Source organism: Nicotiana tomentosiformis, chromosome 3 (assembly GCF_000390325.3).
Source record: "Nicotiana tomentosiformis chromosome 3, ASM39032v3, whole genome shotgun sequence".
In the NCBI taxonomy this organism is placed as follows: Eukaryota; Viridiplantae; Streptophyta; class Magnoliopsida; order Solanales; family Solanaceae; genus Nicotiana; species Nicotiana tomentosiformis.
Genome location: NC_090814.1, coordinates 70,141,644 through 70,155,108, shown reverse-complemented (window position 1 = coordinate 70,155,108; position 13,465 = coordinate 70,141,644). Strand labels below are relative to the sequence as shown.

Sequence of the window (13,465 nt, the reverse complement as noted above, 5' to 3'; positions counted from 1 at the left end):
CCCAGTTCCTCCTGTTGCACAAATAGCCAACTCGTTTATAGCCTCCTCGCATTTGTTTTATAGCCACTGTCCATTCTATGATATGGACTAATTTTCCTTGACCGTGTATCCTTGTATGTTGAGTGATTGTATTCCACTTCCACAGTATGCCATTGAAGTAGTTCACCCCTGCATAAAAAAATAAGCCACGCAAAATTTGGACAAAGTGCACTGTCCAAACATGTACGAGTGTACTGCTTTTACGCTCATTTTCGCGTGCATTTCCTTGCTTATCTCTTGAGGCCTTTGAATGAATTTGTTCTTTAACTATCCAACTAGCTTTCCTTGTGAAGATTTTAATCCAATTTGTATCCCAAGTGTCCAATATGAGCAGCCAAAATAGCCATGATGAGTGTGTTGTCCATTATTGCTCAGGTACACTGTGCCACAGATCTCGCGATGTCAGGTCCCTAGCGAGAGGGAGTTGGCGTATTACCTTGCGTAGCCATGGTGTTGATCTCGCTCTTGGCCTAGCTAGGCGAGGTGTATAGCGCGATAGAGCAGGCCTTAAGCCGTGTGTCGCTAGGTAAATAGCGTGGAGGAGCTGGCGTCCTACCTCGCATCGCCTGGGAAATATTCTTGCTGGAGGTTCTGCTGGGCATGGTCTACAACAATGGTAGGCATTGTGCATCACCATGTCTATAGCAAGATGGAGTTGGCGAAGTACCTCGCGTCGCTTGGGATTTGAACTAGCTACTGGACTGGCTAGGCGTGGTCTATAGCAAAGTTTGAAGGACGCTAAGCCTGTTGTGATGCACGAAATATTTTGTACCACCAAGACCAACGCCTGGGGACAATATTTCTTGTTTCCATGCTTGATGCAATCTGTAAATGTTCATTTGCCTCCTTTGTTTCATGCTTGTGCATGCCATCTTTCTTCCTTCAAGGGAATGAGCACATAGTGCTAATACCACCCATAGAAGTCGTAATAAATTGCATGACATGAATACAATAACGTCTCGTGCAAAAACAAACACAAGGTTAGTAGAAAAAATGATCACCATGTACTCCTCCTGAAGGATTTTTACATGATGATCTAATGAATTCTCCAGCTCTCTACTCCACCTTTCCTCCTTACTCTTTAATTCTTTGTAACTTTTACCCTTAAATATGGACATTGGAGCTTATCACCATTCAATATCCTTCTTGCTTGTACATCCAACTCCCAAAATTCATGACATTCAAAATTGCCCACATCCAGTGCATAGTTGGCAAGGTGATCCGCTAGTTTGTTCCCCTCCCTATATATGTGTGACACCATATTAATACAACCATTCAACAACCTCTTAATCTCATCTACTTGATCTATAATACACCAAGGAGGTTTCCATGAACCCTCTACTATATTTTTAAGCAACATTGAATCAGTTTGGAGCCAAACCTGATGATGTTGATGCAAACTACTATACCTCAATGCTTCCAGGATTGCCAAAGTTTCTGCCTCTATATTTGAAGCCTCATCAATCTCCCTTCCTGCAGGATATATGACATCTCCATATTTATCCCTTAGACAGAATCTTATAGCACTCCTTCCAGGATTTCCCCTAGATGCTCCATCAGTATTGATTTTGATCCACCCTTCCATAGGAAACTCCCATTTCACCTTCTCATACTTCAATCGTAGGGTATATTTTTCCATCATGGAAATCAACTCCTGCCAGTTATAAGAAGCATTATGTAGGCCTGGCTTTCTTACACATACAAGAGCTTGCAAAGTGGTTGAAACTTGGTAAATCACTCTACTAATTGTCACTGCTTCCCCATATTTTAAGTCGTTCCTTATCTTCCACAACTCCCAAATAATACATGAAGGTAAAGCTTGCATAATAGGCTTCAATCTATGACATACCTGGGCAGTCCAATATCTAGTGATTGCTTGGTGCAATGCCAGTCCTTCTAAAGATATCCCTGCCCTCTATAGGAAATATTTCCACACACATCTAGCAGCCTTAGACGTGAAAAACAAATGTTGCAATGATTCTCGCCTACATTGAACACAACACCAATACTTTGAAGGCATAAAATAACCCAACCTTCTCATGAAATCATCTAAAGGTAGTTTTTCTCTCTAAACTTTCCATATAAAGAATGAGATTTTAAAAGGTAAGCCTCTTACCCATATCATCTTATATTCCATCCTTGGTTCATTTCTTCTTCTCAAATAATCCCAGGCAGATTTAACACTAAACTGCCCTCGAGTCTCCAACATCCAATATGGCACATCTAATTCTTCTTGCATCACTGGAGGCTTTAACTTCTCCACAATATGAGCTGCATATTCCTCGGGCAATAATTCAGTCAATCTATCCACATCCCAAGTACCATTCTTCACCACATCATATGCATTATGAACTGATTCATCTACCCCAAAATCTTGAGGAACTAGGAAGTATAAAGCTCCTAATCCCGTCCAGTTATCAAACCAGAAGAGTGAGGATCCCATCTTTGGAGAGCAAGTGATTTGATATTCAGTTAGAGCTCCGCATTCCAACATTTTTCTCCATATATGTGATCCACCCCTCCTTCATGATACAATCACTGCACTAAGCTTCTTACAATATTTCTGGCTCATAAATGCACTCCAAAGACTTGACTTTGTTCTAAAATTTCACCACAATTTGGAAAAAAGAGCTTTAGATACATCATGAAGAGATCTAAATCCAATTCCACCCTATTCACATGGCATGCATAATGTATTCCAAGAAGCCCAATGCCTACTACCACCACCAATGGCACTGCTCCAGAAGAATTGTGCAAACATCTTCTATAACTTGTTTATGACATTTTTGGGACGATTAACAGCTAAAAGAAGATGAATGGGAATGCTTTGAAGGACATTTGAGATCAACACTGCTCTCCCACCTATAGATAACAATTTACCCTTCCATGATTGTAGTTTAGCCCTGATAGTAGTCCATCTTTTTCCTAGCATAAAAGATGGGGCATCCTAAGTAAGTGAATGGAAACTAATGCCTTCTCATTCCAGTAATTCTCTCTACCTTTGTGACCACCTGCAACCTTGTTTAATGATGCATGTAAATAGCAGATTTACTCTTATTCACCAATTGTCCAGATGCAGCTTCGTATGCACTCAAGACTTCCATCACTAGCTGTAATGACTTATCACTTGAAGAAGAGAAGATAATGGTGTCATCCGCATATGCTAAGTGATTGATCTTAGGACTTCACTTAGGCATTCCAAACCCACGGAAATATCGGTTCAAATGCAAAGCATTTAAGCCTCTTGACAATACGTCAGCAGCCAAAATGAAGAGAGTAAGAGACACTGGCTCCCCTAGCTTAACACCTCTAGTGGATTTGAAGAAACTATGAGATTTTCCATTGATGAGCACTGAATACCAATTGTTTGAAACAATTCCATAAATCAACCCTATGAATCTCTCACAAAACCCCATCTTTCTTAGAACCTTAGTTAGGAATAGCCAAGAAAGTCTATCATAAGCTTTAGTCATATCAAGATTCATTACTACATTAGGTCCAGCTTTAGTCCTCAGCCTTATGTCAGTAATGATCTCCTGTGTTAAAAGCACATTTTCAACTATACTTCTCCCTTTCACAAACCCTGCCTTCTTTTCAGAGATAATATTAGGAAGAAACCCTACTAACCTCTCATGGATCACCCTTGAGATAATTTTATTAGTGAAATTTCTAAGGCTTATGGGACTCATGTCTGAAAATGTTGTCACTTCCTTCTTCTTTGGTAGTAGAACTAGGTTAGTGTGAGTAACACACTTAGGAAGCTCTTGACCATTAAGAAAGGCTCTCACCATATCAAAGATGTCTTCTCCAATTATGTCCCAACAAGCATGATAAAAGCAGCTTGTGAAACTATCTGGTCCCCCTGCACTTTCTCCATTAAGGCCAAAAACAGCATGTTTGACCTCTTCTTTTGTGGATTGCCTGATAAACACCAAACTCTGCTCTAAATTCACCAATGTAAGCACATTATAAAGTATTCCAAATGCATTAGGAACAATTGTTTCACTGAACTGATTTGTGAAAAACTGGACAGCTTCTGCAGCAATCTCCTCATCTTCTTCTATCCAGTATCCAAGCCTATTTTGAATCCTCTTAAGCTGCAATCTCTTCCTTATACCATTGACTTATGCATGAAAGAACTTAGTGTTCCTATCTCCGTCCTTGAACCATTCTACTCCTGATTTTTGTTTCCAAAATTCCTCCTCCAAAGCAAGGAATCTAGTTAATTTTGCCTGAACTCTTTTTAATCTTTCTCGATTCAGTTGCATAGGATGAGCTTCAAATTGGGCTTCATGAACCATAACAACTTCTTCTAGACTTGCTATCCTCTAAAAAATATCTCCATAAGTAGCTATGCTCCAAGTTGACAGTTTCTTCTTCAACTTCTTCAGCTTGTAATTGAAGAGGATAAAAGGATTGGCACTAAAATCAGCATGCCAATTTTCACGCACCACATCTTTAAATGATTCATGTTTCAACCAAAAATTGAGGAATCTGAATGATTTCTTCACTGGAGTTGCTTGAAGATCACATTTCAACATCATTGGGCAATGATCAGACCCAATCTTAGATAGGTGAGTAACCTCCAGACCTGGAAAGGTTTGTTGGAATTCCATGTTAGCAACACAACGATTAAGCCTTTTGAATATGCAATCATCTTCCGCACGCCTATTCCACCATGTATATATGCTTCCCTTGAAGCCCAAATCAGAAAGATTGCACATATTAATACAATGTCTTAAATCATCCACCTCATTTATGGACACTGGTAGGCCTCCAAATATTTCTTCCTCATCCCATATTACATTAAAATCTCCACCAATAAGTCATGGGACAGTCATATTTGTAGCCATGTCATACAATGAATCCCATAATTTCATCCTTTCTATAGCGTCACATTTAGCATACACTAGTGTGAGAATGAGCTCCACCTGAGATTCAATATGTAATAACCTTAGTGTGAGTTGTTGCACCATATCATATAATACACTTACCTCAAAAACTTCATCTATAAATACCCAAATTTTATTAGAAATATTTGCAATTGCTTGTACAAAACCAATCATCCTTCTATATCTTTCCAACTTTCTAGCATGTTGCATTGGTTCCATGAGACCTATGAAATCAAAATGATATTGTCTATGAATTGTAACAAGCCTCTCAAAAGCTTGTTGAGTATTCACTGACCTAATATTCCAAATGAGAGCATCCATTACAAATTATTGGATTTAGTTAGGGCTCTTTGTGTTTGTACCCCAGGTACTGGAACACTGGATGTGTCCTTTGCTGTTTTCTTCTTTCCTTTGGCTGCTGATTTGACCTGTTCAATATGCCTTATAGAGAGATCTCCTTGTCGAGCTATATGAAAAAATTTTTGGGCAGTCGATTCGTCATCCAAATCCTTTCCAGCTCCATCAAATTTATCTTCTTCACCAATGTTTCCCACTGCAGGAACAAAACTATTTTTTGTATTTTTAGGTATCACTGTACCTATAGTTTGGCCTCCCTTACCTTTCTGCTGCTTCAGCTGAATTTTTGCCAATGACACACTATTACCTGTTTTGTTTGTCACTTCAGTAGTCTCCTTTAATGGTTGAAGGTTCTGGATTTGAGCAGCTACTATTGTATCAACATTATCAACTTGTATACAATTAGTTACTTCCCCTATTCCTCCTGGATCAATCGCTTGTACCTCAACTCCTTTAGGTTTTACTGTAGCTTCATTAGGGATTACTGTAGTTGCATGTTTAGGGCTTGAATTTTATTGCTCCTTGGATTCACCTTCTCATTTGTTTTCCAGATTTTCCTCATTGTGCTTTGTGACACTTGTGTTTGATATTAAAGCCTTTCCATTAACACTTTGATCAGCATCTTCTTGCTGTTCATCTGTTGAATCCTCATCACCTTGTGCACCATCAGGTGCTTCTCCTTCCTCAGAATCTTCCTCTATCTGGTTAGCCCATAATCTTCCACCCCTCCATTGAACCTTCTCATTGATCGTAGGAAATTCAGCTGAATTATTTGTATCAATAGATTGAGATGGAATTTGTTGGCATGACTTGTTGGTAGTAACTAGGTTACCCCCAAAAGCTCTATTGACCAATTGTATCGTAAACTCCTTTTGAAGATTCTCAGGACTCCCAATCCGTCGATCAATAGGATTAAATATATGAGCAGTAGGGTTCAGTTTCTTAGCTGACATAGGCGATATTTGTTTCCCACTCTTAGCAGGAGAAGGTTTGTCCACTTGAATCACTTCTTGAACTTCATTAATGACTGCCAATTGATTCTTCTGCACTTCCCCAGCCTCTTCATTCTCTAGAGCTGCAAATTGATTAGAAATTTGAACCTGCTTATCACCAGAATTATCAACTGGAACCAACTCCTTTCTAGTTTTAGATAGAGTATCTTGCTTTACACCAGTTTTAACTCGATTGTCCCTAACTTCTTTCCACTGCTCACTCACATTGCCCACAACCTTTTCTTTACCAGTACCAGCCTTTTTGTCATCTCCCTTGTTCTCCATTAGCTCTGGATGTAATTGCCAACGGTATAGCTCATCATGTCCTTGAAGTTTACATTCCTTGCAATATTTAGGAAGATAATCATAATTCACCTTAACCCATTCTATCCTAACTTCCCCAGTGACTTCATTATCAATATCCATACGAATTTTCTTAGGCAAGTCTGCTAAGAGATCAATGAGCACTTTCAATGAGCACAACTAAGCCTAGTTTTATTAATGGTCGCCATATCCAGATGCAGTGGCTTACTAACTGCTGAAGCTAATGAAAAAAGATATTCCTTGACAAAAAATGTATGCAATAAATTTGGAAAAGATATCCATGCCATTACCTTAGGAGTCTACTCTCCAACTTTAAATTTTGAATCATAGATCAACGTCCTCAGCTGATATTCATAATCATCTTTGACCTTGACATAATAAACACTTTTAGATGAAAAATCTATAAAATCTTTTCATAGTGTTAGCCGTACCAAGACATGCATGTCCCTAAGGAATCCCACGTTACATTTTCCTTTGATCCTACATTGAGCAGGGATTATTTGACGTAGTTCTTGGAGCTCAGGCCATCCATATGAAAACTTACATACAACAGCATATTGTAAGCCTTCTATTACATTCATACGTTCCACCTCCGCTTCTGAAAACTTCACCAATGGTTTCCCAATCACAATTGTTGCCTGTCGAAGGGAAATTGGTTCAACAGTAGCGGCTCGTCCATGCATGGCAGTGTTTGACGTACTAGGTTTCAGAATTTTTGGGTAGTCTAATGGTTGTGTATTGGTATTTGATGCAATTGGGGTTGGGGCGAGGGTGGGGGAGGGATGACCAGCCGTCGATGGATGGCCGACGGCCAGATTGGCCATGGCAGCGATCAACGTGAATATCGCCGCTAGGGTTTAGGGTTTTTGCTAGAGACGTTCGCGTCTAACTCTATTTTACAAATCTTTTAGCACACAAATAATCTAATCTGGATACAAAATAACAAATTAATTTAATCATAAAACAATCACAAAAATACATATACCACAGTAAAAAATAACTAATAAACATTATTTACAACAATTAATAACATTATTTATTCATAAAATAACAATTTATCTATTTTACTAATTTTTTACCACAACAATAATCTAATCTGGATAAAAAAAAAGCAAATTAATTAAATCACAAAATAATCACGAAAAACATAGATCACAGTAAAAAAATAACTAATACGCTTTTTTTATAAATAAGTTTTAACAAAAAGTAAGTCGGAATACCTCGATTTAAAAGTTTTTGAAAGGTGAAGATTCGATGATTTGGGAGATGAAACAAGCAATCCACTATGCGATAACGCCTTAGATTCGGTGTTAGCTTGCTACAATACCGAGAAGATACACTTTTTGTGGGACAGGTGGGCTCTACTGAGGTTTTTTTCTTTAAAAATGGAGGGGGACCGCTGGAATAGGAAAAGGGGGAGGATACTGGTTTCTGGTCGGGAAAGATGGAGGCTCGCATTGTTATGTATATATAATGATGTATTCACTGCGCTATAATATACCGTGTCATATATGTGCGCTATATAGCCCGCCTTTTTTTTAGTTCAAATATAGCGCAGTGAATAACCACGCTATATATAAAATGGTACCCAGTAATTTTTTATACTTATTTACGTCGCTTGAGTCCAAAAGAACCACACTTGGTTCCGGTACGTCATTTGACGAATTACTTGTTTTCTTTTATTAATATGAAAAATTTATTTAAGCAAAAAAACAAGAAACGACGATTAAAGAGTGGAACTAATGCAGATTGCCGGAATCCAAATGTGCCTTCAAAGAAGTCTTTATGATTTCCTTTTATTAAATTAAGATGGACAATTTGCATAAAACTGTTGATTTCTGTAAAGTTCTCACGTTAGTGGGAGTAGATGGTCTATCCAATTCCAAAATGATCAGTACATTATTGAAGTACTAGGAGATTTCTCTTTATTTGTTTTTTGGTACTATCAACTTTCATTAATTACCAAGTAGAATATTTACAAATGCAGCTAGACTTTATACTCAGTCTATTGTTCATATGACAAACACACTACAGTAATAGAAACTATCCTATACACCTTAACTTGGAAATCTAAAATTTTGTATAGTCATCTTAAGATTGTAAGCAACACGAACATGACAGGTTTAGGCTATTTCTCTAGCTACAACATCACTTGTTCTCGCTTTCTGCATAAAAACTCTGTTGTTTCGTTCAATCCATATTGCATATATGTACTCTGTATATACCAGCTTTAGTATTTTTTCTTGCTTTGTCTTTCCTCTTATTCTCTGTTCTATCCAACTTTGCATTTACCCCCGTGACATCATTGATGGACAATCAGTTTGTATCCATGCCATTAATTTGCTCGACACTCATCTGCTAACTTCACATTCAGCAAATAGGTGATCTTTTCTATCCTCTGCTAGTTTGCACATTTGACAGCTTGTATCTATCTACATACCCCAACTTTTTAGTCTTGTAGTTGTGAGTAATTTGCCTTGAAATTGGAGCCATGTTATGAAGACTACTTTCGGTCTTGCTGCATTCCCACACATCGGGTTCTTCCAGGTGACTTTTGGTAGATCTCCTACATTTTCAGGTAGACGTCCCTAATCATGCTCCTGCTCCCTGGTGACTTATGTTCCACATTACTCAATTCCTCTCTTGCCTTGAATAATTTCCTTACCATCCAACTTGCTTGCTGGGGTATGGACATATTTGTTAACTGCTTCCCTTTTATATAGTACTCATGTATCCATTTGATCCAAAGAGTATCTTGCTTACTATGTAATTCTCAGCAAGTTTTAACTATAGCTGCTTTGTTCCAGATCTTCAAATTTGTGAGGTTAAGACCTCCAGCTGACTTTGGCACGCACATTTTACTCCAAGAAACAAATGCTTTTCTACTTATTTCATTTTCTCCTAACCAAATATAGCTTCTACAGTAAGCTTCTATGGCCTTCATCACTTTGGCAGATATTATAAACAACTGAGCCTAGTAGGATTGAACTCCAAACAGAACTGACTTCACCAACTGGACTCGACCAGCATATGACAACTTCTTTGCTACCCATGAAGCCACCCTTGCAGTGGTCTTGGATATTGATGGTTTCCATTCTACCATCTTCACCTTTCTTGTAGCCAGTGGAATCCCTAAATAGCTGAAAGGTAATTCCCCTTGCCCATATCCCAGTAGTTGTTGAATATCATATTTGAGAGGATCTGGTACTCCACCAAAATAGATAGCACTCTTTGACTTGTTAGCTTGTAAACCTGAAGCATCTGTGAAGTTACCAAACTTTCTGTGTAGTAGACCTACAGAAGTTAGATCTCCTTTGGCAAATATTAGTAGGTCATCTTCAAAACTCAAATGAGTGATATTCATTTTTGAACACTTAGGATGATATTTAAATTGCTTCTCATCCCTCAATTCACTAAGATTTCTGCTTAAGTACACCATGACTATGGAAAATAAGAAAGTGACATTGGGTCCCCTTGCCTCAGCCCTCTTGCAGCATCTAATAGTTTGGTTGGTTCTCCATTGATTACTATGGAGTAATTAACAGTTGACACATATTCCATCACACATCTAACAAACTTTGGAGGGAAGTGCAGCTCTTCCGACATCTATTTCAGGAACCTCCAATCTACTGTATCATAGGCTTTTTGAATATCTACTTTGATCATGAATCTTGGTAAGATGTATTTCCTTGTGTATGCCTTTACCAATTCATGTGCCAAGATCATATTGTCTGCAACGTTTCTCCTAGGAATGAATCCAGCTTGTGTTTCCGTGATGATACTAGCAATAACCTTTTGTATTCTTCCTGCCAGGACTTTAGCAATGATTTTATAGAGAACAATACAGCAGGCAATTGGCCTATACTCTTTGATTGTAGCCGGATTAGCTACTTTTGCAATCAAAGTTACTGCAGTACAATTGATGCCTCTTAACATAGTACCTGTTATAAAGAACTCCTTTACTGCTTCCATAACTTCATTCTTGATAATTGGCCATGTTTTTTTTTTATAGAAAATTGCATTGTATCCATCTACCCTTGGTGCTTTGTCATCTTCTATAGAGCATAGTTCATCATAGATTTCTTGTTCTGTTACTGTTTCACATAGCTGAAGTTGTTGATCATGGTTTAACTTTTTTCCTCTTCTTATGGTCTTCTTATTTACTACTGCCACACTGGGAATTGCTGTGCCCATGAGTGACTTGTAAAACTGAGTAATCTTTTCCCTTATAACTACTGAGTCAGTCAGTCTCCTTCCATATAGAGAATCTATCTATGTGATTTGTTTCCTCTGTTTCCTATCCTTCATGACTGTTGAGAAGTGGCTAGTGTTAGAGTCCCCAAGTTTTATCCACATTGCCCTCGCCTTCTGTTGCATAATACTTTCTTCAATCAAGGACCACTTTCAAGTTGACATAGTATATTCTTCTCTTCTGATGCAAGTGCATCTGTGTAATGTGCACTTATCTTGGTCTGAACCTCTTTAAGGTCTTCCCTGGCTTGTTCAATCTTCATAGCAATACCCTTGAACTCAGTTTCATTTAGAATCTTCAGTTTTCCTCGTAGGTCTTTCTGTTTCAGCCAAATGTTTCTCATTGTATCTACATGCAGGTTCTGTGTCCAGCAGTCCTCCACTATCTTAGGAAAGTTCTCATGTGTTGACCAAACATTAAATAATTTGAATGGTGGCTTGATCTTTGGCTCCCTCAAGTTAGTGTTTATCATCATAGGGCTATGATCTGAGATGTGAGGTAGTTTGTACTTAGTAGTGAGATGTCCAAACTGCATCATCCAATCTGCATTTCCCATTGCTCTGTCAATTCTACTCCAGATTCTGTCTCCACCTTGTTGTTTATTTGTCCAAGTATAGTAATCTCCCTTCCATGGTAGCTCATTCAGCATCAGATTTCGAACACATTCAGCAAAGTCCTTTATCTCCATGTTAGTTACTGCAGTACCATATAGTCTATCCTTTGGGCATAATATGGAATTGAAATCACCCCAGATAATCCAGGGCTTAGATACCTTATGTGAGATTCCTGCAAGTTGTTGCCATAGCTCCTTTCTCTTTTCTAGTGTGTTATATCCATACACAACTGTCATATCACACTCAATGATTTGGTTCTTGCTAACCACATTACAGTGCAATAATTGAGCTCCTTGTTATATACTCTTGATCTGATATACAACACTATCCCAAAGTATCTAGACTCTTCCATTAATTGCACTTGCATAATTAGCTTCAAACTCTCATCCAGGAGCTATTTTCCTACTAACTTTGCCTGCATTATGCTCCTTGACTCTTGTTTCCACTAATCCAACTAACTTTACTTTATTCTCTTTAAGGTATGTAGCCATTTCTTTTTGTTTATATATTTTATTTATCCCCCTCATATTCCATGCTAACCAAGACACTATTGATGGCATATGAATCCCCCTCCTAAATCAGAGGGGAGTAAGACTGCCACCACAACATCATCTTGTTGCAATATTTCAAACTCATTTCTCACAAGTATAGCAACTTACACTATTTGATTCATAGGTCTGTCATTTATTTCTTCAGCTGTCTTTTCTTTCAATAACTACTTCTCTTTGGCTTGTGGATCTATCTCTTCATTTACCATTATTTATGTTGGTTGTTGTGTTTGTTTGGTCGTCCCTGCATAGCTAGTACCCTGCTGATCAGAGGTAGCTGGCATACGAGTGTCTACCTTTGGTACCCAAGTTGGAACCAGTTTTTGAGGTCTCTTCATCCTCTTTATTGGCCAAGTTTGCTTTGGTTCCTCTTTGTGCGATGTATCCATTATTTGCATATCACAGTTATGCCATATCATTAAACATTTTTCACAGTATTCAAGTTTCCATTCAAACATCACTCCTTGCTAGAATGTTTTCCCTGAAGGATCCATCACTGTTATTTCAGATGGCAAGGCCTTAGTGACATTAATTTCTATGAGCATTCCAGCAAATGATATTCTAGTCTATTTTGATGTGCATTCATCCGCATATTTAGGAACACCAATGACATTGGCTATCCTACTCGATGAATCCCTGCTCCAAAAACTCATGGGTAGATTTGAAACCTTAACCCATAAAGGCAATTCTGTGAGGAACTCTGCATTAAAGTCAAAATCTGGAGTCCATTGCTTTAAAATCATAGGTCTGTTGTTAATACTATAAGGTCATGCATATAGAATTTAATTCATGTCTGCTATGCTTTGAAATTTAACAACATAGTATCCCTTCTCATGATAATAGATTCTAGGTTCCGATACAGTATTCCAGTTTTGCTGCACGTACTTCTTCATGTAATTATATCCAGGTGTATCTCCCACTACATATACTATTAATGCCAACTTCTATTTATCAATCTGCTTTTCTGTTTCTTCTTTGCCAAGATTAACAATTACAGATCCCTCAACCAATTCCGGAGAAATATAATCAAGAGACATACTATTAGTTGCAGCACGATTACAGTTGAATAGTCCAGTCTAAGTAGGCTCTGTAGCTTGTTGCTTCATTGCTACTTCATCTTTCTCCTTTGTTGAATCTTTGAGCTTTGGATCATTAGTGTTTGTACTTCCTTATGGCCTTTTTTTCCTGTCAATTGCATTTTTGGTTCTCCGCTGAGGTTCAATTTCTTCACCTCAGGGTTCGATTTCACTGCCGACACCAATGGTGAAAGAGCTGGAAAATGAGTCGCTACTGGTGTTGAAATTCTTTGTTCTCCTCCATTTTCTAGAGTTTCAGTTATTACCCTAGTACTTACCGAGCTCCCTACTATAACAATTGGTTGTTTCTTCGGTCGATCTCGCCCTCTGGCCATGGCTACCACCGTCGGCGTATGTTATCTTAACGTGCG

The 13,465-nt window shown here is 38.2% G+C and overlaps 3 protein-coding genes across 3 annotated transcripts; all 3 read right to left on the bottom strand.

The window, feature by feature from the left end:
* Positions 1–1,120: 1,120 nt before the first annotated feature.
* LOC138907978 (uncharacterized) lies at positions 1,121–2,482 on the bottom strand. Its single transcript, XM_070198604.1, has 3 exons — positions 2,156–2,482; positions 1,889–1,954; positions 1,121–1,693 (listed from the first exon to the last, which is right to left on the bottom strand). The coding sequence occupies exons 1-3, from the start codon at positions 2,480–2,482 to the stop codon at positions 1,121–1,123; spliced, it is 966 nt and encodes a 321-aa protein (XP_070054705.1).
* A 7,096-nt stretch (positions 2,483–9,578) lies between these two features.
* On the bottom strand, positions 9,579–10,210 carry LOC138907976 (uncharacterized). The gene is made up of 2 exons (XM_070198603.1): positions 10,083–10,210; positions 9,579–10,026 (listed from the first exon to the last, which is right to left on the bottom strand). Exons 1-2 carry the CDS (start codon positions 10,208–10,210, stop codon positions 9,579–9,581), a joined length of 576 nt encoding a protein of 191 aa, XP_070054704.1.
* Positions 10,211–10,995: 785 nt separating this feature from the next.
* LOC138907975 (uncharacterized) lies at positions 10,996–11,706 on the bottom strand. The gene has a single exon (XM_070198602.1). The coding sequence runs from the start codon at positions 11,704–11,706 to the stop codon at positions 10,996–10,998; it is 711 nt and encodes a 236-aa protein (XP_070054703.1).
* Positions 11,707–13,465: the final 1,759 nt, after the last annotated feature.

Bases quoted from the DNA above. Each gene is read 5' to 3' on its own strand.
- LOC138907976 (XM_070198603.1), bottom strand. From the start codon at position 10,210: ATGTCGGAAGAGCTGCACTTCCCTCCAAAGTTTGTTAGATGTGTGATG. The intron at 10,027-10,082 runs GCAAGGGGACCC...GTACTTAAGCAG, and splicing joins GATGCTGCAAGAGGGCTGAG to AAATCTTAGTGAATTGAGGG.
- LOC138907978 (XM_070198604.1), bottom strand. From the start codon at position 2,482: ATGGGATCCTCACTCTTCTGGTTTGATAACTGGACGGGATTAGGAGCT. The intron at 1,955-2,155 runs GTAAGAGGCTTA...TATTTCCTATAG, and splicing joins TGGAATATAAGATGATATGG to AGGGCAGGGATATCTTTAGA. The intron at 1,694-1,888 runs GTATGTCATAGA...TATAACTGGCAG, and splicing joins CTAGATATTGGACTGCCCAG to GAGTTGATTTCCATGATGGA.
- LOC138907975 (XM_070198602.1), bottom strand. From the start codon at position 11,706: ATGACAGTTGTGTATGGATATAACACACTAGAAAAGAGAAAGGAGCTA.